We start from the raw sequence: 27,042 nt of genomic DNA on the forward strand, positions 1-27,042 counted from the left end.
GGGAGGGCAAGAAGCAAACTAGGCTGGGCTGGCCTTTAATAGGTTTCAACAGCAAAGCACCCTCATAAATAGTGCATATTGTGAAACCAGAATTTTCTCCTTTTCCAGTGGATCTCTCCCAACCCTCCTCCTTTAATTAAAGAAACGTGGCTTACCAAGAAACAAATACCTCTTTTCATAAAGCATTAAGTATGGATTAAGGGGGAAGAAAAAAAATAGTTCTATGTTAAGGAAGGGAGCATTCAATAAGCCATTCATGCAGAGGCTGTGATATGTAGATAATTCTGTGTTTGTGATTACTGATACTACTTGTTGATTCCTGGCATCGCATGGCTGACATGACAAAATCATGCCCTTGAGGTCCATGGCTAGCCTGGAATTAGAATGCACCCACCTAGAATCAGTCTGGAGAGAACCTTTGTTTTTCTGAGTCCTGGTTTCTCACCAATCCCATTTGCTACCTACACCAAGCTGTCCAAGTTTGTTCACAATGCATTTTCTTGTGCCATCTGGTGGATTTCAAGTGAATTTGCAGCAGGATCTAAAATACAGTCCCACTTATTTGTTAATTTGTTTCATTTCAGAATTCACTGCAGAGTACCTTGATGGCACCTCTAAAGCCTTATTTTCTTGCTCTTTTCTAATCAATTGTTCATACATCTATTTTAACTTTTTCCAAATTATTTGTAGTTTTAAATCAGTAAATCAAGCATCTGGCATAAAATTCAAAAGGGACGTAGGGTGAAAATAAGTCTGCCTAAGCTACCCAGTTCCTATTCTAAGAAATAACCACCCTTTATTTACATTATTCCAGGAAAGTACATCATACATGTATACCTTTAACAAATAGTAGCATGTTCTACACATTGGTTTGCTTGGCTTTTTTGTTTTTCACTTAATATATCTTGGAGAACTTTCCATATCAGTGTACAACACTGCTTCATTGTTTTAGACAGCTGTGTAATGCTTACTTGCATGTTGTAACATATATTATTCAACCAGGCCCTTTTCTATAAGTGATGTTTTTAATATCTTGCTATTCAAAATAGTTCTGCATACAAAAGGAGCAGGATTGAAAAACAAAAACAAACAGCAACAACAACAGAATACTGCAATAAATACCCATATATATATTGTTACCACTCCAGTGCAAGTATATCTGTAGGAAAAGTCCTGGACAAAGAGCATTAGAGGCCCTTTAATTGTAACTAGGCATTCTCAAATCACTCTTCCAAGAGGTAGTAACAGTTTATACTTCCACTAGCAAAGTATGAGCATGCCTGTTGTCCTAGATACTAACCAAACATGTTATCAAACTTTTTGATCTTTTTCCATAAGTGAAAAACAATATTACACTATAGTTTTACAATTTTTTTGTTTGTAGTCAGATTGAGAATCAATTCACACATTTAAAAACATTTATACTTTATTTTACCTGCTCATTTGTTTTCTTTTGCCATTTTTTATTGAGTTGTTGATTTGCTTATTTATTTGTAGGAGCTCTTTGTATATTAATAAAGTTACTCCTCAGTTATTTCAGTTGAAAATTTTTTCCAATCTGTCATTTATATTTTCTCTTTCTTTAGGATATTTTCTGTTTCTATGAAGACATATCTTTTTATTTTATTGTCAAACTTGTCTATCCACTGAACATTAGAATAAGTTTGTACAATTTAAATATATTTAAAAACTCTTAGCATTTTTATTAGGATTGCAGTATATGTCTAGATTAATGGATAATTATCATCTGTATAATGTTGAATCTTCTTGTTCAGGGATGTACCATGTTTTCCACTTGTTAAGGTGGTCTTTTATGGCCTCCGATAGTGTTGTAAAGTTTTCCCTATGTAAGTTTTATACTTTTGTGTGTGTGAATTTTTTCCCAGGTATTTTATCTTTTTTGTTGTTATTATAAAAGAGACCGTTTTTGCCATTATATGTTCCAACTAGGCTTCAGATATAAAAAGACTACTGATTTCTGTATATCAATATTGTGCCTAAAAACTTAACTCCACTCTCTTAGTGTTTTAAACATTTTCAGATTAGGCATGGTGGCTCACACCTGTAATCCAACACTTTGGAAGGGTCACTTGAGCCCAGGAATTTGCTTGAGCCCAAGAGTTTGAGACCAGCCTGGGCAACATGATAAGTACTCATCTCTAGTGAAAAAATGAAATTAGCTTGCCGCGGTGGTATACACCTGTAATCTCAGCTACTTGGGAGGCTCACTTCAGCCCAGGCGTTCCAGGCTGCAGTGAGCTATGATTGATCTACTGCATTCCAGCCTGGGCCATTGGTTGATTGTATTGGGTTTTTCAGGTAAACAATCATATTATCTGCAAATAATAATGTTATGCTGGCTTTGGACTTATACTGATATAGACATTATAGATGCATTTTACTATGTTAAGGAATTTTTCACTTATTTTTATTTTATTGGGGTTTTTGAAATCAGGAATTGATATGATCATCAACTATCAATTCTCAGCTTCGGCTTACCGGACCTATCAGCAGCACATGGCACAACGGATTGCATCCTCCTCTGGAATACACTCTCCTCATTTGGTCTCCAGGTCACCACTTCCCTTGGTTTTCATCCTCTCTCATTAATCGTCCCCTCTTAATTTCATATCCTAGTTCCCCCTTGTGTTCCTAATGTCTCAGTGTTTAAGACTGGAGTTTATTCTTTACAATTCTTATTTCTCTGATGATTTCATCCCAGTTTCAGGGGCCTTACGTGACCATCACCAATGACTACAACATTGAAATCCCAGCCCAGACCTGCCTCCTGAGCTCCAGATTCCTACATCCAGCATCTCCACTTGATGTCTCATGGATATCTCAAAATGCACACACCCAAAACTGAGCTCTTGGTCTTTCCCTGCAGACCACCTGCAGCCCTTCCTGCCTCACTGATGCACTCTATTCTTTCAGGTGCCCAGGCCCTAAGCCCTGGAGATATCCTTGATTCCCTTTTCCTTCTAACATTGTTCAGTATACTGGGAAATACTGTTGGTTTCACCCTCAAATGTATCCCAGAATCTGTCTGCTTCCCACCATCTTCTCTTCTACTGCCCTTGCCCAAACCTCCATCATCACTTCCCTGGATTGCTGCGACAGTTTCCCAGTGGGTCTTCCTTTTCCCACCCTTGGCCACTCAACAGCCTATTCTCAACACAGCAGCTAGAGATTCATTAAAACCTAAGCAGGTCACATTGGCTCCTCTTTTCAGAGCTTTGCGGGCTTCTGTATTCAGTAAGAATAAAATCAAAGAACACGCAAGGGCCTATAAAGCCCAATGCAATCACCCCACTTTGACAGCCCATTTCCTTCCTGACCTCAGACTTCATCTCTTATTTCTCACCCCATTCTCACTCCACTCCAGTGCTCTGGCCCTTTGCTGTACCTTGAACATGCTGTACATGCTCCCTTCTAGGGCACTCGCACTGGTATTCTCTCTGCCTAGAACAGACATTGTTCAAAATATGGAGGTCTGATTCTCTTACCTCCTCCACATCTGCCTAGATCTTATCACCTCAATGAGGCCTGCTCTGAAGCCCTTTCTAAAAATTGTACCCTACATACCCATCTCACTCTAAAACTTCCAGTGCCCCTTCCCTGCCTCTGTTTTTCCCATAATACTTGTCATATTCTCTTCTGTCATTCAATTATATATTATGCTTATCATTTTTATCTGTTTCTTCCAAATGGAATGTAAATGCCATGAGTACAAGAATCATGGCTTGTTTATTTACAGATTTTAATACTTAAAACAGTACTTGACATATAATAGGTGCTTAGTATTTGTTGAATGAATAAATTTATGATCGGTAGGCTCTTCTTCATGGCTTATTTCGTCCATGAGAATCCTCTTGCATCCCTGACTCTGATGGTCTAGATCATTCCCAGTGCAGCCTCTTTCCTTGCAGGGCCCTTGGAACACTGAGCCCCAGCCATACCTTCTCAATCTTAGATTGCTCAGGCTCCACCCCCCACCAGGCCACTGTGTTCAGCAAACTGTGGACAGTCTCCCAGGGAAGGCCCTCTTGTCCAACTTGAGATAAGAGTGCCCACCTCGCTGTGCCCAAAAGGATGGAGGAAGAGAGACTCATCTTCCAAAGTAAAACTTTCTCTAATTTCCAAGATCACCATTGACATCTCCCTCTTCATTTAAAGTCTAGAGTTGTGGCCAGGTGCAGTGGCTCACACCTGTAATCCTAGCACTTTGGGAGGCCAAGGTGGGTGGATCACCTGAGGTCAGGAGTTTGAAGGCAGCCTGGCTAACATGGTGAAATCCCATCTCTGCTTAAAGTACAAAAAAAATTAGCTGGGCATAGTGGCAGGTGCCTGTAAGCCCGGCTACTCAGCAGGCTGAGGCAGGAGAATCGCTTGAACCCGGTAGGCAGAGGTTGCAGTGAGCTGAGATGGCGCCACTGCACTCCAGCGTGGGTGACAGAACGAGACTCTGTCTCAAAAAAATAAAAAATAAATAAAAAAGACTAGAGTTGTGGTCAGTTAGGAGCAATTAAGGAGTAAACCTCAGACCACACCTTTGTAAGTCCTGCAACACTAGCCTTGTATCTCTTTTTAAAATACAAGAGCACTTTTGTCTTTTGAGTTGGGGTACCAGTGTAAACTGAAACAGAGACAGTCTTACTTTAACATTTTGTCACATATGGTTCCATAAACAATATAGAAAATTGTTTTGTGTGTTTGTAACTTATAGTGAATAGTTTCACAGTGTATGTTACACTCCACAGTTGGATTTTTCTCAATCAGCATTATGCCTTCAAATGCTATTCATATTGATACACAAAGATCTAGGTCATTCATTTTAATTGTTGTCTAATATTCCATTGTATACCGTAATCTACTTACCCATTACTCTACGCATGGATATTTGAGTTATTTTCAATTTTTTATTATTACCAACTGCAGTAACATCCTTTTACCCATCCCCTTGGGTACTAGACAAGTAACATATTCAGGATATACACTTAGAATTGAATTTGTTGAGTATGCACACTTCCAATTTTAAGAGCTATTGCAAAATTATTCTCCAATTTACACTCCCACAAGCAAATTACTAGAATTCCCTTTTCTTTGAATATTCACATCCCTGCCAACAGTGGCTATGATCACAATTCTTATTTTTTACCAAATTTCTGAGTGTAAAATAGCATCTCACTGTTTAAGATTGAATTTTCCTGATTACCAGTAAAGCTGAGCATCTTTTTGTGTTTTTTAATTGAAATTTTAATTGAGATAATTACAGATTCATATGCAGTTATAAAAATAATACAGCAAGAGCTCTTGTTCATTTTGCCTGGTTGCTGCATGGTAATAGTTTGCAAAACTGTAATATAAAAATCCATATCCAGCATATTGACATTTATGCATCAACCAGTCATACTCAGATTTCTGCAGTTGTACCTATACTCACTCATTTGTGTGTGAGCTAGTTTTTAAAAATTTGATTATTAAAATTTCCTTTCCTAAGTATTGACCGCTTATATCCTTTGATGTTTTTCTTTTAGATTTTTTTGTCTTTTTAATTGACATATATTTTACACAATAATCTTTAGTTTGGCTTATATGTCACAAATATAGCATCTCTGTTCTTTCTATTGTCACTTATATTTGAATTTTGTTTATTGTGATGTTTTAAAAATTGGAGTGATCAAATTTAATAATTTATTTTGTTTTGAAACAAGCTTTTGCGGATTTTGTTCATGAAATCATTGTTTACCGTGAGATCACAGTGTTCTCTAATATTTTCTTCTAATGCTTTTTAGGGTTTTCTTACATTATGATTTTAATCTATTGGAAAGTTGTTTTTATGTATGATGTGAGGCAGTGATCTAATTTTACTTTTTCTGTATGAAAAAGAATTTTTCCTATGCAGCAATAATTGATTAGTTCATCCCATCTGTATTAAGTCATTCTTGCATTACCATATATATATATAAAAAATACCTGAGGGCTGGACGCGATGGCTCATGCCTATAATCCCAGCACTTTGGAAGGCCGAGGAGGGCTGATCACTTGAGGTCAGGAGTTTGAGACCAGCCTGGCCAACATGGTGAAACCCCATCTCTACTAATAAAAAGTATAAAAATTAGCCAGGTGTGATGGCTGGCGCCTGTAATCCCAGCTATTCGGGAGGCTGAGGCAGGAGAATCACTTGAAACTTGGAGGCGGAGGCAGTGAGCGGAGGTTGCACCACTGTACTCCATCCTGGGCGACAGAGTGAGACTCCACCCACCGTCCCCACACCCCCCCCCCCAAAAAAACCTAAGACTGGATAATTTATAAAGAAAAGAGGTTTAATTGGCTTGTGGTTCTGCAGGTTCAACTACAAACCAATTAAATGCTGGTATCTGCTTAGCTCCTGGGGAAGTCTCAGGAAACTTCCTATCATGGTGGCAGGCAAAGGGGGAACAAGGCACCTCACATGGTGGAAGCAGGAGCAAGACTGGGGTCGGGGAGGTGCTACACATTTTTAAACAACGAGATCTCACGAGAACTCACTTACTATTACGAGAATAAAACCAAAAGATGGTGCTAAACCATTCATGAGAAACATCTCTATGATCCAATCACCTCCCACCAGGCCCCACCTCCAGAACTGGTGATTACAATTCTACATGAGATTTGGGCAGGGACACAGATCCAAACCATATCACCATCCCTCAGATTTGATGTTGACTCCTCTGTTATGCACCTAAAGCCTGTGTGCCCTTGATGTCATTCCTAGGCTGTAGATTTTGATCCGATAATCTGTTTATCAATCCCTGCACAATACCATCTTGCCTTTATTACTATTATAGCTTCATAACTAATTTGGATATGACATAGTACAGGTCTGTAATCTTTGTTCTCCTTTAAGAACAGTTTTAGCTATAGGCTCTTCTTGATTATTTTCTGACTTCTTTATGAATAATATAATTTTTAAAGTATCACGAAAACTCCGTTGACTTCTTATTGACACAAAATTAATTTATAGGTGATAAATCTTCTACCGAGTTCGCTTTTAGCTCATAATTTGAAGCGCAGTACTGAATAGTTTTAATCTCCACATTTTTTCCTCCTTAACAATTAGTGGGTTTTTTTGTTTGTTTCTTTGTTTTTTGAGACAGAGTCTGACTCTGTTGCCCAGGCTGGTGCCATCTCGGCTCATTTCAACCTTCACCTCCTGGGTTCAAGCGATTCTCCTGCCTCAGCCTCCTGAGTAGCTGGGATTACAGGGATGCAACACCACGCCTGGCTAATTTTTGTATTTTTAGTAGACAGGGGGTTTCACCATGTTGGCCAGGCTGGTCTCAAACATCTGACCTCATGATCAGTCCTCCTCAACCTCCCAAAGTGCTGTGATTGCAGGCATGAGCCACCGTGCTTGGCCCAACAATTAAGGTTTGTAGACATATGCCCATCACCCCAAAAATATGACAGCAGTTGCTGTTTTTAATTGTCTTTTTCTTGTAGTTTCTAATTTATTTCACTGTGATTAGATAAGATGGCTCATGCGAATAGATCTTTGGAATTTGTTCAGCCTCTTCTCCTGCCCTAGTGTGTGATCAATTTTTTTACGTGTTTAATTAGGTCTTTAAAAGAATGAAATCTTGGACTCTTGACTACAAGGTTCCATGCCTACAAGGTTCCATGCCTACATCAAGCTTTTAAGTTATGCTATGCAAATCTACACTTTTACTAGTTTTATTTTTTCTACTTGATCTACCAGTTCCTGAGAGAAATGCATTAACATCTCTCACTATGATTCTGAATTAGTTTCTCTCTGTGATTCTTTCAAATTTTGTTTTATGTATTTTGAGGTTACTAGGTGTATGGAGGCTCACAATTTATATATTGTCATGGTGGACTGTCAAACTACTCCTTTGCTTTCAAAGATCCACAGATCCCAGAAAGCATCGGTTTGTTCATGAATCACATAACAAAATATTCCAAACTGCAGGTCTTAGTATGTGATATGGTTTCGCTCTGTGTCCCTATCCAAATTTCACTTTGAATTGTAATAATCCCCACGTGGCATGGGAGGACCCAGTGGCAGGTAATTGAAACATGGGGGTGGGTTTTTCCCATGCTCTTCTCATGATACTGAATAAGTCTCATGATATCTGATGGCTTTATAAAGGGGAGTTCCCCTGCATATGCTCTCTTGCCTGCCACCATGTAAGATGTGACTTTGCTCCTTCTTTGCCTTCCATCATGATTGTGAAGCTTCCCCAACCATGTGGAACTGTGACTCAATTACACCTCTTTCCTTTGTAAGTTACCAGGTCTCAGTTATGTCTTTATTAGCAGCTTGAGAACAGACTGATACAGTATGCAATTAAACTACTCACTTGAGCCATGCTGCATAGTACTGTATGCTCCAAGTTGAGCAGCAATCGAAATTTATTTATTTTTCCTGTACACAAATACAGTGTAGAAAAAAGATAACTACATTTGAGATCTTTATTGTAAAAATCCTTAAAGAGTTCAAAACTTATTTTTTATTGCTTAACTTAAACATTATTCATTCAATATCAATCATTCTACTGAAAAAAGTGTCAAAGAATACAGGTAATTTAAAGGAAAATATTGTCTCCCACTATCCCCAGCCCACTTTGATCTCATTAGACTCCTCACTGCCCTCCAAATGCATAGAGCTTCTTGAAGGGTTTGCTGCTTCCTGTATCCAGGTCTTCCTCTATACCTGTATATCATCTGGCAAGACCTGGCTCAAGACCCATTGGTGCCTCAGTATTATCTATGGGAAAGAACTCTGACATCAACTAGTCTTGGAATAAAATTCAACTTCAACACCCAATTGCTATGCGACTGTAGAGAGGTAAAGAAATATGGCTAGGTACTTTCTGTGTCTTAGTTTTTACACAGATAAAATGAGGATAAGACTTGCCCCAGAAACTGAATTGAATGATTACATTTTTAAAAATGGAATAGGATATTCCTAGAAATTAGCTATTTCCTCTTTCTTTTCCTTCTTTCAATCTGTTGTCTGGAGAACGTAGTGCACTGTGATTCTTTTCATCTCTGATCTCATATTAACTAGACCACAAAGTCTAGTCGGCAATTCATTTCCATTTTTTCAAATAAGTGAGTTTTGTTTCCCTAGCTGGACTGAGAAAGCTCCATGAAGACAGGGAATATTTCCTGTGTCTTTTTCTATCTCCTACAGAGCTTAGAATATTGAGTACATAGTAGGAGACTTGGAAAATAGTTGCTTTTTGATAGAAGATATAAAATAAAACCTGCCTAATTAATCTTTCTTCTTTTATTTAACTTTTGGTGGAGATTACAAATAAGAGAGGAAAACACCAACATAACAGCAAAGAAAGCAGCCTGGATTATTAGACCCTTTCCCACAGTCAGATTCCTGTACCTGTCTTACTAACAAGGAAAGCAATAAATAGGGGAAATATAAGCCCATAATTTCTGATATTCAGTTTTCTAGGAAAAAGTCAAATTTCTTATTTACTGCTTGACCTTCTAGATGGAAATTTGAATGATTTTTAACGATTTCCTTTCTTTGGAAGGTTCCTATTGTAACAGGTACAAGTTTTCCAAGTATAAAAAGTCAATGCAAGCAGGTATCTGCGTTTAGCTGTGAAACTCTGAATCATCTTTCTATCCACAGAGATTTACAGAGGTCATGGAACTAGGGGACACTTCCAGGGGATGTTTGCAAATGAATAACTGAGCGAATAAATTAATGATGCAAAAAAACTTGTAAGCCAGAAACAGTGTTTACACCCATGAAGATTGGGATGTCTCCTTTCAGAGCTGTCCAGTCTAGGAATACACAACTGAGGTAGGCAGTGGCCTTGCCCCAGGGGAGCTCCAGTAGAGAAAGGAGCTGCTCTAAGATATTTAACCTCTCTAACAGAGCAACCTGGTGCCTGCAACAGCTATAGCTGGGGTTGCTTTTGATGCTGAGTTAGGCCGGGATTGGCCTGTGGCAAAAATGTGAGCAGCAAGAAATTTTGTTGTTAGTATTCTACCACCTTCCCTTTTGTGGTTCTTTGCCCTTCCTCCACTTCCTCCCTCAGGTTTCCAGCAACTAAGCCACACACCCATCTAAGAATCAGCATTCCATCTGTCCCCTCCAAAAGAAAAGAGAGTGGGTAATATTCGTACGTTAAAGGTAATGAAATAAGATAAGAGGTAGAGAAAGGGGTAGAAGAGAACAAGGAAGAATAAATGACACCAACATCTATTTTATCCAGAAAAATGTAGGAGATATTGTGCTGGGCATTTTTCATACCTGATCTCATTTAAATATCATTTAACTCCCCCAATAACACCATGGACTCAGTATCATTATGCCCAGAGAAGTTAAGTAAGTTGCAAAAGTCCATACAGTTGGGAACAAAACACAAACCTCAAAATCATGTGTTTAATTCCAAAGTCAAAGTATCTCCATGACATACAACAAGTAAATAGTTTGAGTAATTTTCCAAATGATATTAGAGAACTGACAGATATGAGCTTAAAATACAGAGTGGCCATAAGATCTGGTGGCACAGATAAATCATTTCTTACAGATTGAACCCACTTGATTTCTTCTTCTGGGGTATGCTAATGATGCCGTTTTCTTCATTGAAAATCAGAGACACAAGTAAGGCAACACATCACATACACATGTATGGGGGATGATGAAATACTGCGTCAATGAAATGCGTTACTTGCAATTCTGCACAGCACATTGAGCTATGTATTTTTACCAAGGGACAACACAATGAGTGTTATCATGTAATGTCATTGAACATGTCATATCTTTTTATATCAATTATCCATTTATCTTATAAAATTACCTGTGTTTCCAGACTTTATGGTTATCTTGTATAATCTAGGAATTAAGAGGTAATAATACCTTGAGTTCAAAGGAATAATTGAATGATTTCCAAGCGGTATGAGAGAGAAGTAGGAGAGATAATTTGGGGGTAGCGAGAACTCCTAAAATCACAGTACATAAGTGACCTGTTCTTACTCCATTTGGTTCTGGGTCACTTTTTACCTTGTGCTACTGAAATGGTCTGACTATATTGCCATGTCGTGCTGAATCTCCAAACTTCTCCATAGGAAAAGGGTGTTAGGAATCAGCGAGTCCCTGGCTAAGCGCAGTGGCTCATGCCTGTAATCCCAGCATTTTGGGAGGCCAAGGCAGGTCAGTCACCTGAGGTCAGGAGTTAGAGACCAGCCTGGCCAACATGGTAAAACCCCATCTCTACTAAAAATACAAAAATTAGCCAGGAGTGTTGGCACATGCCTGTGGTCCCAGCTACCTGGGAGGCTGCAGCAGGAGAATCACTTGAACTCAGGAGGTGGAGGTGCAGTAAGCCAAGATCATGCCACTGCACTCCAGCCTGGGTGACAGAGCAAGACTCTGTCTCAAAAAAAGAAAAATAAAAAAGAAAAGATATCAGTGAGTTCCTTATCCAAAGGCCCCAAATCCAAGCTCATCAGAGAATAATCAGCCTTGTATTCTTGTTATTGACCACTGTGGGATTACCTGAGGTACCGTACTTGGATCACATACCCCTCTCTCTGCCACCACTCTTCCAGCTTAATAGTATATGAAATAGAAAATGGCAAAGACTGGCAAAAATGGGAACAAAGATTTGTTCCTCTTTTCTTAATTAAGCTGTGGTCCTTAGCACAAGTCTGTAACATCGATCTTATCGAATCTCAATAAATGCTTACAACTCATCACTACTAAGAATCTAATTAGACATATATTGCTTATGTAATTCTGAATTAATGGCATAGCAACAAGATTTATATCTCACATATCTGTTACACCTCAGCACTCTCTGTTTTAATAATAAATTGATATTTCGTTAACACACATTAACTATCCTATTAAAACTAAATTAAATGCTATTCTGATTTGATTTTATTAAATACATGCTGGCAACACTAATGAGGTGCTGGCCATTTAAATCATGACAGGACCGCCAAATTTGCAACCCTCTGTTAAGTGAAGTAATTTCACAGTGAAAAAAATGAGCAGATGTGTTTCTCAAGCTGACAATTTCATAAATACTTCAAATGAAGTCATGATGGATTTTCAACCAACATCTCAAAAGACTAAGAGAAACTCTCAGAATATGCTTCATTTTGAATAAGGCTGTGCTAAAGATGCCTTAAAGAAAAAAACACTTCACCCTCATCTTATGTTGTAAGGTCACTCACTAATTCTGAGAAGAGCAAGATAGTGTTGGTTCATGAAAGAATTTCAGTATTCTGGCAAAAATACTTCTGAAACAAACTAAACTGACTTCCTCAAACAGTTGAGTGTTTTGCTTTTGGTGTGGTACCAGATTTTGTTTCACCAAAGGAATGGAACTTAATAAATAAATTACTCAATAACTATTTTTTATTTAACAACTGAGTACCTGCCATGTCCCAAGCTAAATAGAATATGATTCTATCTCATAGGGACAAATATTCTGAAGCCTCTTCCACTTTCTATGATGGGTTATATGAGAAACTCAAAGCATGAGGGGTGGGCTGTGCCCTCAGGAAGTCAGCAGTCTTGTTAGGGAGGACCTGGAGTTCATCCATCAGGAGTCTGAACCCACTCCTGGAGTAAAGTTGCCAAGTAGCCCAAGTTTCTTGTAAAGTTCCTGGCATGTAAAACATGCTTAATAAATATTTGTTGAATGAATGAAAGCTTCCCTGGCACAATTAACTTGTGATTCTCTCATTCCAAGTCCTCATCCAGAATCACATCATTCGAAGTTCATTCTTCCACAATTGCAGACTCCTAGTCATAAAAGCCAAAAGAAAAGTTAGTAGAGTTGGTAGTGGTATCTAGGTGCCAGCAACAATAGTCAAAAAAAAGAAGTGGTTTCAACCATGGGTCCTGGCAAACAATTGTACTGGCAACTGTTCACTTATGTGCTGCCAAATTATGATTGACACGAGGAGCGTCTTTTTCTACAACTGAAAAGTCACACCATTACAGCAATATCTGTAATTGGGATCATGAGCTGAGTGGGCAGTTCAGGTAAGGAATTATACATCCTGATTTGAATAGGACAGTCTCTGTTTTTATTCATTTTCCTGAAGTAATTATTAATAGCACCAACTCTCAAGAGTGTCCTGGTTCACATGATAAGTTATATAATCACCGTGAGTACAGGATAAAGCCTGATGAGCCAGAGGTATGGGCCAAGATTTCTATTTAAGAAAGTAGTTTGCACACACCACTTTTATCTTCCTACCTTTGTCAGCTATGTTCTTCTTTTCATATGGTTAATGTTTTTAATGCTCCAATTCTACAGTATAACTGTAGTTGTCTTCTGTGCTTTTTCTATATGTTGACTCTAAAATTAAGAGTAATTATGACAGATTATGTTCCTAATTATAAAATGTTCTGGTTTTCTTCTATGTGGGAGGAATATGGATATGTCTTTGAACACCAAAGTTCTACTAAAATTCAGCCTCATGGCAAGGATGAAATGAAGGAGTTTCTGCATGCCATTTATTGGAACTTTTCAACCTAGTAAGACAACATTCAGTAAATCCCTTTAATTGGACAGAATGACTCAGGGAGAAGAGATTAAGGATGTTGGTCTCCTTGGAAAGTCTGATAGATGCAAGGTACTAGCAATTAAACATGTCTAGAGAGGCATATTTCAAAACAGAATAGAAATTCTTTGACAAGAATCAAGTAGATATGAAGTTAAGTTTTTTAAAGCTTTGTACTATGAATAAAACTACTAGCCTAAATTTTAAAACATTGTTTAAGACTTAAAAAACGACACTTGCAGTGGGGCGCAGTGGCTCATTCCTGTAATCCCAGCACTTTGGTAGGCTGAGGCAGGTGGATCACGAGGTCAGGAGATCAAGATCATCCTGGCTAATATGGTGAAACCCCGTCTCTACTAAAAATACAAAAAAGTAGCCAGACGTGGTGGAGGGCGCCTGTAGTCCTAACTACTTGGGAGGCTGAGGCAGGAGAATGGTGTGAACCCAGGAGGCAGAGCTTGCAGTGAGCCGAGATTGTGCCACTGCACTCCAGCCTGGGTGACAGAGCGAGACTCCATCTCAAAAACAAACAAACAAACAAAATAAACAAACAACAAACAAAAAAGCGACACTTGCTTCTTCCCCATCCTTCCTGCTTGAACTGAAGCAGGAGGATAAATTTCTCTAGACCCCAAGGAGATCATGTTCTATAATTCTTTCTTGATATGTAGCCAAAGACAATAATGTAAAAGTAAGACTTCCCATAGGATAGAGCAAAGGGCTAAGGGAGAAAATGTCTAGGAGCTACACCCAGGGAACAGAACCATGTCTTAATCAAGGAATCCTTCCTTCTGTTAGATAATATCCTCCTAGGGGGATCACTGTATATTGGGTTTGTGAGAGGCGGATGGCTTCTTTTCTTTCTGAAGCTTTGGATCAAGAAAAGCTGTATCCACACCTGATACAGAGACTATCTCCTATCACCTGAAGATACTGGCCTTTTCCTTAGAAGTAAAGGTGAAGTCCAAATTACTGTTTAGGACTTCTGGTTGTCTTTCTTGGAGAAAGGGTGAGTGTGTTCAGCTTATGGGAAAAGGAGGATATAAATAGCTGAATACTAGAAAGGTGGCCTGTGAGAGTTTGTATTACCGTTCACCAAATATTTTTGTTTCTATCTCTGTGGTGCCACCTATTGTAAGATTGTAAACACACACCCCACGTTGAATTCAAGAGTAGCCATGTGACTTGCCTTGGCCAATGAAATGTGGGTGAAAGCAATGTTTGTTATTCCTGGACGGAAGTGTTAAGAGACATGGGTCACCATGTCTCTTTTCTCTGCCATGAGACTGACAACATTCCAGTGAAAGCCTGGGCCCCCAAGTGAGGACAACATACATCTGGGCTTCAGCTGACCAAAATGGGCATTTAGTGTGAGGAAGAAATCAACTTTTGATGTTGGAAGCCACTAAGACTTGGGGTCATATGCAGCATAACCTAGTTCATTCTCATGGTCACAGCAACAAACAGTGCTAACAATATTAAGATAATGTAAAGATTATTCACCATAATGCCAAGTAATGTGTCTGGACCTATAAAGAAGGAGATATAATCCCACATCTCTAAAGGACGAAGCACTAAACACTCAGTGACACAAAATCTTGATACATTTGTTTGTTTCATAGTTGAACTGATTTTCTTATTTGGCATTTAGTTCTTCCTGGACTTTCTAGTTGCCTTTCTTTTTCTCTCTAGAGGAGTTTAGGATTATTGTTTTATCTCTAGCATTCCAAAATTTCACCAGGATACCTCTAAGATGTCAGTCTCTTTTCATTTATTTAAGTTAGTGTTCTCTTTCTCCACTGCTTCATCTCACAAACCTACCCCAGCCTCATTTATTATTTAGCTCTCCCCATCTCATATACCCACTTGCAATTTTCTTAGAGTTATATTCAGTCCTCTCTCTTCCATTAGACTATGGGCCATAGTCTAATGTGCAGGGTCTGGGTCTGGCTCCACTTTTAATCCCCGCCCCCATGCCAGGCATGGTACCTGGTATGTAAAATGAACTCAATAAGAAGATGCTGAATTTTTTACCTCCTGTATGCTTCCTGGTGACAAAAGTAATTAATCACAATATAGTAAATTGAATTTTAACATACAACTATTTTTTATCTCTTAGTAGTATATGATGGACATTGCTCATTAATAAGACAGAACAGGAAACATGAATGGGTTCCAGTGTACAAATGCCCTAACAGCATGAAACAGTAAAATGATATTTTTCTGCTTTCTGAAATTCAGTGATGAGAGACAGCATTCATGACATAGAACAAGGCTGCTTCAATTGTAAAAACAATTCAGATCAAGCTCTTGGAACAGTTTGACGTCTAATTTGGCTTCCTTAACCATTTGACTTATGCATTTCACCTTTTTCTCTAGAACTTCTATGGAAGAAGAATTAGAGAAGCCTATCTTGAAGTTCCTGACACAAGATCTTAGTCTTAACAGCTTTTTTGGCATCAGGTGGCAGAACAATCTTTTCTTCCAGCTGTAACCTTAACTATAACCTTGGTTAGGACCTCATGTAGTGAGCAATACATGTACGGTAAATTTCAGAGTTACATGAAAGTTTCTCGTCCCTCCAAAATATCTAATTGTTGGCTGATATCCCAAATTAGGCCTTCACTTCTTTGACTTAGAACTTTAAAAATAAAACTTTTTTTAATACCTGGGAGGAAAGACCAGTTAGAATCCCAACTGTGGCACACCTTTCCCCTCAAATCAGGCCCTGTAGAAATTCTATCAAACTTAGGTGGTTCTGAGGAACAGTTTGAAAACCACTGCAAAGCTCAAGTCTATATAGCCCTAGAGATACTTGCATAAAAACATCTATGCATTTTTCTAAGAGAAGATTTTTCTACTGCATGAGGAAAAAGCACAGTAGGTGTAGGTCCCTGGGCCATAGAAACCCTTCCCAACACCCCCCCCCCCCCCCCCCCCCCACACACACACACAAATAGACATAGAACAGGAAAACTCAAGGATTTTTAATATGTCTCTAATAACTTGTCAGAAGGTAAACCTTGAACTTGGCTTCCTCCACAGTACCCTAACACCCCGCATATGCAGGAGCTTCAATAAGATCCATCTGTGTTTTAAGAGGGGCTTCATAAATACAAATGAAATTGAAGTTTTAGGCAGCCAAGAGTCTAACTTTCTAGAAGATTCCAGTCCAGCCCCCACACTACCCAGCTGCCTGCATCTGATTGGCTTCTTAGATAATTGATCACAGCTGGTGGCTTAATTGGGCCTGCCACAGAAAAACCAGTTTCTTCTAGAAATAAGGCTTCATCCTGCCATGGTGCCCTCGGGGCCAGTGAACTCACTGGGAAGAAATGTGACTCCCACTTCTTCACTTGAAGAACTTGGGGCATTTCCTAGATGGGGCTCTATGCCAGGGATCTGGTTGCAGCTTGGTGAGCTTGAGAAGAGTGCAAGCTCCCTCTCTTCTACCCTGAGAGAGCCTTGTAGTCTCTCAAAGTTTGGTAATTTGCTTTCAAGGTTGCATGAGGTGGCATGGTTTTCTTTAATTCCAGTTTATAGTGAACAGTCACAATTATACTGTATCTTTAAATGTATTTTTAATTTAATTTAATTTAAATCCCTGTATTGCCCAATGCAGTGGCCACTTATAGGCACAATCGTGGTGTACTTCAGCCTTGAACTCCTGGGCTCAAACAATCTTCCCACCAGAGCCCCCTGAGTAGATGGGACTACAGGGGCATGCCACTGCATCTGACTTTAAAGTGTCTTTCTATTGTATTTGATTCATCCCAATTACAAGGCTTCTGTCCCCCAGTCCCATTTGAAAGACCACATGTCCATTGTGAGGAATTAAGTGCTAATGACAAACTTGTAACCCTCCATTGCTGAAATAGGGGAAAGGAGCTAGCCGTGGCCTGGAGAAAAGCCATGTCTTGCCAGAGTGGCCATGGGAACCTCATGAGGGACAAGAGAGCAGGCTGGAGAGCTCCAACTGTGCCAAGATGCATTCTTGTCAGGACATAGCCCAAGAGGCATTGTCCAACAGGAAACAGCTTACTTGAGGATCATAAAGTAAAGAAGGAGGGTTGGAAATTGAGACAGTTAATGGAAAAGTTGGTCAAGTTGGCAGGGCAGGATCCAGAGAAATTAAGCATGTCAGAAACATACAATCAGAGACAAGACCTGGTGAACTGGAGCTACTCCACTGTGAACTCCATAAGGCCCCATTCTCCTTGATGGCTAGTTATGTCAACTCAGGAGAAAATATTCAGTTTTGGACTTCTTTGTGATTCCTATAGGAGAGACAAATAAAGACGGCCATCAAGAAGGTGAATATGCATATCTAAAGCTCAGAAGAGATCTGAGGTGGACAATGAGATTGGAGAATCATTGGCCTATTGGCAGTAGTTGAGACCATGAACACTGATGAGATTACCTAGGAAGTGTGAACAGCTGGTTAAAGAAGATTGAATGGTGGTTTCCTTAGAGGAACTGGAGAGAAAAATAGGCTCTCACAAAAACAGTCTCTCTCTCTCTCTCATTCATTCAAACACACACACACACACACACACGCGTGCGCGTATGAAATAGCAAAGAGTATTACTTTCCATGACAATTTATCTGAGGCCGGAGGTACACATTAAGGCCAAACAAAACAAAAATAATTTACTGGAATAAATAAACAAGTAAGAAAACTTAAATTTTAGCAACTCCATCCAGAAATCAAAAGGCAAACTAAGTGTAGCAGAGACACCTGTTGCCGACATACTGCTGTTTTTCTAGGCTAGCAGAGTCCTGATTTTGTGTGCCCTACTCTGGATGGCCATATCTTTCATGGAAGGTGGTCCCAGCCATGATCATGGGATTCTTATTGCACATCCAATAATTGGTTAAGCATAGACATGTGGTCTAATTCTAGCCAATGAAACATGATAAAACTTCTGGCAATTTCTGGGAACACTCTACTTGTTCTTTCAAAGAGACTGGTGGTGGTGGTGGTACTCCCTTTTCTAACTCTCTCTCTCTCTCTCTCTCTCTCTCAATGTTAATATGCCTATGTGTGACTCCAGGAACAGTGACAGACATTCTGTGACCCTGAGGAGAGAAGACTGAGGACAAAAGCCGACATGCTGAGATGCCCATCCCTCAAACTTTGGTGTTCTAAAGAAAGAAAGAACCTTCATCCTTGGCGTGTCAACCAGCCACTGAATTACCGACCCTGACAACCACCTCTGGAGTTCTTGTTATGGTAAATAATGAACATCTTTATTATTTGAGCTCCTCTTTGTTTGGTTTTCTTCAACTTGCTGCCAGAAAAGCATTCTAATTGATACACTAACAAACTCACCGTGGGACAATTTATAGGTGATTAGTAATACATCTAACACAGCATTTACTATGTGCCAGGCATGGTTCTAAGAGCTTTAGCCCTTTTAATCCTTATAACAAGTATAAGAAGAAGATACTATTTGTTTTCTTCATTTCCCAGATGAAGAACTTCATTACAGAAAGGTGGAAGTACTTGTTCAATGTCACATAACTAACTAGTGGTAGAACTAGTATTACAAACACAGGCAGTCTGGCCCCCAAATTGAAACTCATAACCAAGATACTAGACTGCCTCTCAGATTTACAAACGGGAGCTAGGTTACTTCTATTCAAGGCAATTACTAGGGAACTATAAAAACAGCAAAGGAGAAGTCAGATCAACAAAGTTTTTACTTCCTGTTTTATGACTTTCTTTCTACTTAATCTCCCCAACTTTGCCCAGGTTCCTTACTGTCTCCTTGTTCTACCCCCAAGCAAAATCTTCTCTCAGGTCCCACTTAACCCGCAAAGGTATAAATGACTAAATAACAGAAGTGTTTGGATTTTACCAGGAATTGGAGCCTTAAACCTAGCTTGAATTTTATGTATCCATCTGCCTGAATCTACCCAGAAAACAGTCTTGTAAAGTCACATTTATGGAGAGCTGAGATTACACAGAATGAATGAATGGTACCTTTCCCCAGGGGGCCTATGGCCAATGAAAGGAAATAAAGACGTAAACTGGAGATTATCATGAAACTAAGAATATAAGATACAGGTCACAGTGGTTGCCTCTTGGAAGGGAACTTGGAGGGGTGGGGTAGAGGGCACTGGGGAACCAGCTGAGGAGGCTCTGTTTTCACCCTAAGTCTGTTTTTGTGCTATTCTATACTTGGAATTTTTCCCATGTCCATATTACCCATTTACCAACAATTAGGAAAGACTAAAGTTCAATAAAATGTGATAAATCTCTTCTAGAAGTATAGGCAGAATGCTTTGAGGGTACAAAATAAGTAAAATAGGCAAGGAAAGTATATTAGTTTGCTTGGGCTGCCATCATCACCATACACCAAATGGCTTAAACAACAGAAAGGTATTGTCTTACAGTTCTTGAGTCTAGAAGTCCAAGATCAAGGTGTCCACAGAGCCATGGTCACCCTAAAAGCACTAGGGAAGGCTCTGTCACAGGCCCCTCTCTTCACTCTGCAAGCATCAGGTGTTCCTTGACTTGTAGAGAATGACATCTCTTCACATCTTCCCTCTACGTGTTGCCTATGTTCAAATTTCCCCCTTTTTAAGAACATCTGTGACATTGAGTTAAGGTCTACTCTAATGACCTCATTTTAAAGGGATTACCTCTGTAAAGACACCGTCTACATACTCGGGGTTAGGACCTTGACATAGGAATTGGGAGCAGGTCACAATTCAACCGATTACAGAAAGATATTGGAACCCTTTCTGGAGATTTATTCCATTGACACAGTATTGACAGGAGGTCATTGTGAGGCTTCTTTTCTTAGAACAACAGATTTTCTCAAGCACTTGTGATAAGCAACCCCTTGACATTTTAACACAGTGGGATGACACCACATGGACTCAGCCTGACGGGCACCACTTGGAAAATGGTAAATGTAATCTATGACAGGTGCATGTTAAATCAGGGAGCCTGATAGCTAAGTAGCAGACTGTGTATTGTGCTGTGCACCCCAGCTCTGGCTCACTTCTCCCATGTAACTACACCATTGGAAAAGGCAGATTGTTGAAGCTTGAACACTTACAGGCAATTTCCATTTTTATGCTACTGATAATTGCATTTGTGGAAACATAAGGAGTCCCTGGTGGCTGATTCAACACGTAACAATTTTTAGAATTTTACTTTATAACCAAATAATGTATCCTGCTGAAGAGAGTGCTGCCTCTTGCGGACAACGTAATTTAAAAATCATGTCAAGTTATGTTTACAATAAAAATTCAAAATAATGTTTTCTTTCTAGATGACGTTATGAGTGTGACTTGTAGGCTGGAATGTTAAAAAAAAATGCAGGAAATTAGAGAAAAATCATGCAGATTTTTTTGTACATCCATGCCAAGAATATAAGCAATGGTGGGTATATGGTTTAGGTAGCCAGGATTTTGCAATAGTAAGTCATATAATCATATGAATATTATGAATATCATCATATCATGAATATCAACAATTAAAACATTTTAAAATAGCAGTTACTGTGATATACTGCCTTTTGCTATTCCAAGTATGGATGCCAGAAAATATAAGAAATACAAATCACTCAATCAAGAGGTCCCTCAGTTATTGTTTTCAATAGATTGATCAGTTTCATAAGAACTAAGTAAACAGTGCCATTTCAAATCATTATGAGAAAGATAGAGTACCTTTTTTTTCTTTTTTTCTTTTTTTTTTGAGACAGAGTCTTGCTCTATCACCCAGGCTGGAGTGCAGTGGCGCGATCTCGGCTCACTGCAAGCTCTGCCTCCTGGGTTCATGCCATTCTCTGCCTCAGCCTCCCAAGGAGCTGGGACTACAGGCGCCCACCACCACACTCGGCTAATTTTTTGTATTTTTAGTAGAGATGGGGTTTCGCTGTGTTAGCCAGGATGGTCTCGATCTCCTGACCTCATGATCTGCCCGCCTTGGCCTCCCAAAGTGCTGGGATTACAAGCGTGAACTACCGCGACTGGCCTAGATTACCTATTTGATCTTTACCTCAGACTATAAATACCAGACATATTTACCAGAGGCTTTAAACATTTTTAAAGTAAAAAAAAATTCATGAACAATCCAAGTTTATGAAGCAAACTGATGAAGGTATATATAGATGAAGGTATGTAAGAGGTTAACACTCTTCCATGTTAATGAAATTATAAAACTTAAAAGGCAAAGAATGAACTAGGAAAAAAAATGTTTACAACACATTAAAAAATAGTCAAGTAAAAGGATGAACACTCCAACAGAAAAAATAATCAAAATAAACGAAAGGCAACACACACACACAAGTTAATTTTACTAATAAGTATATATCGATATTTTTAAAGTTTGACTGCAACAGTGATCAAGAAAATACAAAATGAGATACATTTTTATACATAGTGAGTATCTAAACATAGCAAACCCCAGCACTGTCATAGCACAGAAAGTATGTATAAACTACTAACAATCTTTCTGTGGGTCAATTTGGCAATCCAGAGTTATTATATCTGAGATTTGTATCTAACCTAAATTTATCCAGGAAGAAAACATCAAGGACATATGCTGTAGCAGATGCTGTCAGTGTCCATCCTTATCCTGTGTATGCATGCAATGTAGTTTCCAACTGCCAGCACTGGCAACTTTCTGCCTGGGATCCTTTCTGGATAAGGAAGTATGCTAAATCACAAATTAGGCTGCCTGGAAGTCAAGGGATTAACAGCCCTGGAAGCAGTCCTCAACCAATGATAGAAGTTAAGGATTCCTCACGCTCAACGGGGACAACTGTGAGTTCAGAACAGACTTCTAGGGGTGATAGTGGAATGCGGCCTCAGTTGTCCATGGTGGTGATTTGCTCATTAACAAATCCTGTATGGACTTTCTTCCTTTCTCTTTCTTACTTACCTTACTGATGTTTCCTGGATCACTCCCAAATAAGCTATTCAAATCCTTCTATCTAGGTCAGTATTCAGGAGAAACTAACCAAAGTTATAGGCAAACATTTATCTAAAAGGATGCTCATCACACTGTTATTTATACTACTAGAAATTGGAACTATCATATGTTAATAATAGCAATAGTTTCATCAATATTATGATACAATATATACACATTAAAAGACAACAGAAGAATATTTAATGTCTTGAGAAGGCAAGTGGTATTACATAATGGTTAAGAGATAGGTTTTGAAATGTGATATCATTTCAAGTTCTGGCTTCACCAGTTGCCACCTCTATGATTTCAGAGAGTTAATTAACCTCACTAAGTGTCAGTTTCTTCACATGTAAAATGAGGGTGACAATAGTATCTCACAGGGTTACTGTAAATATTAAGGGAGATAGTTCCTATAAAGTGCTTAGCCTAGTTCCTGGCACACATTTATTATAATACATAATAAAGTACAAGTTTGCAAAACAATATGTTGTATCATTTTAACACACACACACATACCTGTATAATGAGACTTCAGAAAGTTCACAGAAAAAGGGAATTAAAAGATCAATAAAAATATAAACTATTTCTCAATACAAGCTCCATCAAGTTTAAGGCACTTTTGTAAGTGATGGTACCAGCCAATCAGTCCATTGCTAAAACACTAAGGGTATTTAAATATATCAATGCAGTCTTTTTTGACATTATTAACTGAAGCAAAATGGGTGCTCTTTACAGGTTTTTTAAGATTATTAAAGAAAAACAATTCAGAGGAAGCCAATTCAGGACTACAAGGCAAATATATAGTGATTTCTCATCAAAATTCTCACAAAGTAGCCCTTATTTGATGAGAGGAATGAGTAGAAACACTGTCATGGTGGAGAATGACTCTGGTGAAGCTTTCCTAGGCATTTTTCTGCTAAAGTTTTGTTTGACTAAAGTGCTCAAAACAGTCTATAATAAGCAGATGTTATCATTCATTGGCTCTCCCAAAAGTCAACAGCAAAATGCCTTGAGCATCCCACAAAACTGTTATCATGACCTTGGCTCTTGACTGGTCCACTTTTGCTGTGAATGGTTCACTTCCACCTTTTGGTAGCCATTGCTTTGATTGTGCTTTGTCTTCAGGATCATACTGGTAAGGCTATGTTTCATCTTCTCTCATAATTTTTCAAAGAAGTGTTTCAGCATCTTGATCCCACTTGTTCACAATTCCCATCGAAAGGTCTGCCCTTGCTACAGTTGATCTGAGTACAATGGTTTGGGCACCCATTAAGTGGAAAGTATTCTCAACTTTGATTTTTCAGTCAGAATTGTGTAAGCTGAACTGAGATGTCTACAGTGTTGGCTATTGTTTCTGCTGTTAATCATCAGTCCTCTTCAATTAGGGCATAAACAAGATAAATTTTTTCCTCACAAATTGATGTGGATGGTCTGCCACTGAGGGCTTCATCTCATCCTTCTTAAAATAAGTTATTCATTTGTAAACTGCTAATTTTGGGGGAGGGCACTGTCCCCATAAACTTTTCATAAAGCATCAATGATTTCACCATTATTCAACTCCAGCTTCACCCTAAATTTGATGTTTGTTCTTGTTTCAATTTTAGCAGAATTCATGTCGCTCTGATAGGGGCTCTTTACAAACTTATGTCTAAGCTTTCTCAGTGCCTCAGCCTAGATCATGTTTCAGCCATGTTATAACAAGTTAGTACGAGTTTATTTTGGTGCAAAAAAATTGAAATTCATGCATAGTTTTTTCACAATATGCATTTTCCATGAACATTTTGATGTCCCTTCATATATATTCATAATACATACATACATATATAAATTCTCACACATGTATATTTATGGAATATAGAAACATAGGAAATATATGCAAAGTTATTATGGTATATGACTGTATGCTAAGATGGTGGATATATTTTCTTTGTGCTTTGTTATATTTTCCTAATTTTTAGAATTATTACTTTTGTAGTCATATGACAAAAGTTATTTTTTAATGAATTTTATAAATAATCTTAAAGCAACTCATAAAGGTACATTACCTGAATTTCTTCACATAAAAACATGTAATTTTTGGCCCAGGGCTAGCCAATTATTGTTGATGAAGTCAGGGAAAATATCACTATTTAGCAAAATTCATCTTTTTGAGAATAATGGGTACATTCTGCTCCTGAGCTTCCATTGTTGATGATGGGTCTTGGTGTAAATTAAATAGAACATTTTGTCACAGAGCCATGCAAATGCAAACACTGCCCAAAGATTGAGCAGCTGAGTGCCACAGTTACAACAGATACTTGATCATTCAGGAACTTTCCTTATTTAACCATCAAAAGCAAGCAAAGAGGCTCGAAGCATGATTCATAGCATCCAAATGAGTGAATTGCTTCTGAAAGGGTGACTTCATTGTTTCAGATGGTTCTGCACTTCTTCAAAGTTTCTGATTCCACTAAGTCCAGGCCAGGTCACAATGGAATATAAGTCCAATCTGGATTTGTTATCATCCTTCAACTCATATGTGTAGTATGAATATCATATACCTGTACACTCTTGAACAAATGAGCAATGTTCTCATTCAGTGTGCTCAGATGAATATGTGTCTGCCAAAAAAGACAATCTTGCATCTCTGAGGGGTCTAACAGATTGTTTCTCTGAAGATACTCATTAATTCCCAAAAGTCTTTGATCTGAATTTGATAAAGACTTCCAACAACTTTCTCTTACTCAGCCTCTAACTGGATAAAACAATCTAATCTTTACAGTCAGTTTTCACTTCTTCCAAATTATCTATAAACTGTCAAAGAGCAAGTATATCAGAACAAAACGAATCTACAATTTTGACCACTTTTAGCAATGAATCATGCAGTGAACTAATTTGAAATCTTTACAGTATGAATTCTGACAAATCACGCAACAAAAGAAGAAAACACCTAATATCTCTTTGGATTTTAAAAAAATTAAAAATTCAACATTTTATTCCAGTTGCCTTGCTTATGGCAAATGAAATCTGCCCTTTTTTCAGGTCTAAAACAAATTTCTTAGGTTATTTTACTTGCAAATGGTTAATGGATGCTGAATTTTGGTAAGAAATTTTTTTCTCATTAAAGGTCTCAGCCAGACAAAACTCCATCTCTACAAAAAGTACAAAAATTAGCCAGGTGTGGTGGCATGCACCTGTGGCCCCAGCTACTCGGGGGGCTGAGACAAGACAATTACTTGAGCCTGGAAGGTCGAAGATAGAGTGAGCCATGATCATGCCACTATACTCCAGCCTGGGCAACAGAGTGAGACCATGTTCCAAAAAATAAAAACAGTCTCAGCCAAGTCAGACCCATATAAGGTTAGCCATTCAGGTAACCTGTTGAATTCTCTGGCTGGGCAAAAGTTTTAGCAGATGTTGGTGATTAAGAAAAAAAAAGTAACATATAGTATATACTGAGTGCAATACAAAACCTAGAGCTATAGATGAAGAAGCAGAAGCTAGAGACCTTGAGCCAAATGCACCATTGTCACAGAATGCTTAAGGTGTCATTTCACCAGCCAGAAACTTCTGTGGCCAGCAGTGCCTCTGCTTGGGTTTTGCTCATTTCTGCTGGGCTTGTCTCACCCACACAGCCCAGCAGGCTGTGCTCGGCCTGTGCTACTGGCACAGATCCCACACTTGCTAAGGGCGAGCCAGGCACAGAGTGGTAGGGGGTGTGTGAATGTGTAAGCAGGGGCAGGTTCTGGCTGCTGTGCACAGCCAGGCATACCAGTTGCTGCAGCAGGATGGGTAGCTCCAGGTGCCGGCATAGGCACTGGCTTCACGTGAGGCTGCATACCTCAAGTGACTGGCACCAGGGTCTGGATGGATGAGGGGAAATGCAGTGGCACCTGAAAGCTTGGAGATGCCAGGAACTGCAGAACCTCAAAGAGGGTGTTAGTGGGTCACAACTCAGGCTTGGGAAGCCCCAAGATCTGGGCTTCCAGAAGGGCTGCAACTCTTCTCTCCTTCTTGTCACCCACAGTGAGCGAGTGGGGGTGTGTACAGAGTAGGGGACGTGTTTCAGGTATTTGTGTTACAGCTGTGTTAGTCCCACTGCCCCACTCAGGCCCACAGCTCTTGGACTGGCCTGTCCCCACTGCTGATTCCCATCCCATGGTGCAGCTGCTGGGCACAAGTGAAGCATGGGAGGGCTGTAGTGTTGCAACAGCTCTGGCTCAGGGAATCCTGGGATCTGGGCCCCAAGAACGGTTGCGATGCTTCACTTCCAGTCTGGGAGTGTGTCACTGCCTGAAGGTCAGTGAAGCAGCCAGGAACGTGTTACAGCTCCTTTCACTCCCATCATTCAGTGGGTCCTGAGTTCTTGTCCCACATCCAGGAAGAATGAGGTTATGTGGATAACTGGAGGGTGAGCAAGGCAGAGAGGAGCTTTACTGAGCTGCAGAACAGCTCTCAGGAGACCCGAAGTGGGTAGCCTCTATCCACAAGCAGGTTGTCCCAGTAAGTGTCTGAGTCTGGCTGAGTCTGGGGTTTTTATGGGCTCGAAATGGAGGAAGTACATGCTGATTGGTCCA

At 39.2% G+C, this 27,042-nt stretch overlaps 1 protein-coding gene across 1 annotated transcript in view; it reads right to left on the minus strand.

The window, feature by feature from the left end:
- Positions 1–12,378: 12,378 nt before the first annotated feature.
- The window catches only part of LOC112632165 (protein ZNF365), a 107,362-nt gene continuing 92,698 nt past the window's right edge, over positions 12,379–27,042 (minus strand). The window contains exon 5 of the mRNA XM_025397950.1: positions 12,379–12,790. Within this exon, the coding sequence (XP_025253735.1) occupies positions 12,767–12,790 (24 nt within the window). The 3' untranslated portion in view covers positions 12,379–12,766. The remainder of the gene's footprint in view (positions 12,791–27,042) is intronic.

Source organism: Theropithecus gelada, chromosome 9, assembly GCF_003255815.1.
Source record: "Theropithecus gelada isolate Dixy chromosome 9, Tgel_1.0, whole genome shotgun sequence".
NCBI lineage: Eukaryota > Metazoa > Chordata > Mammalia > Primates > Cercopithecidae > Theropithecus > Theropithecus gelada.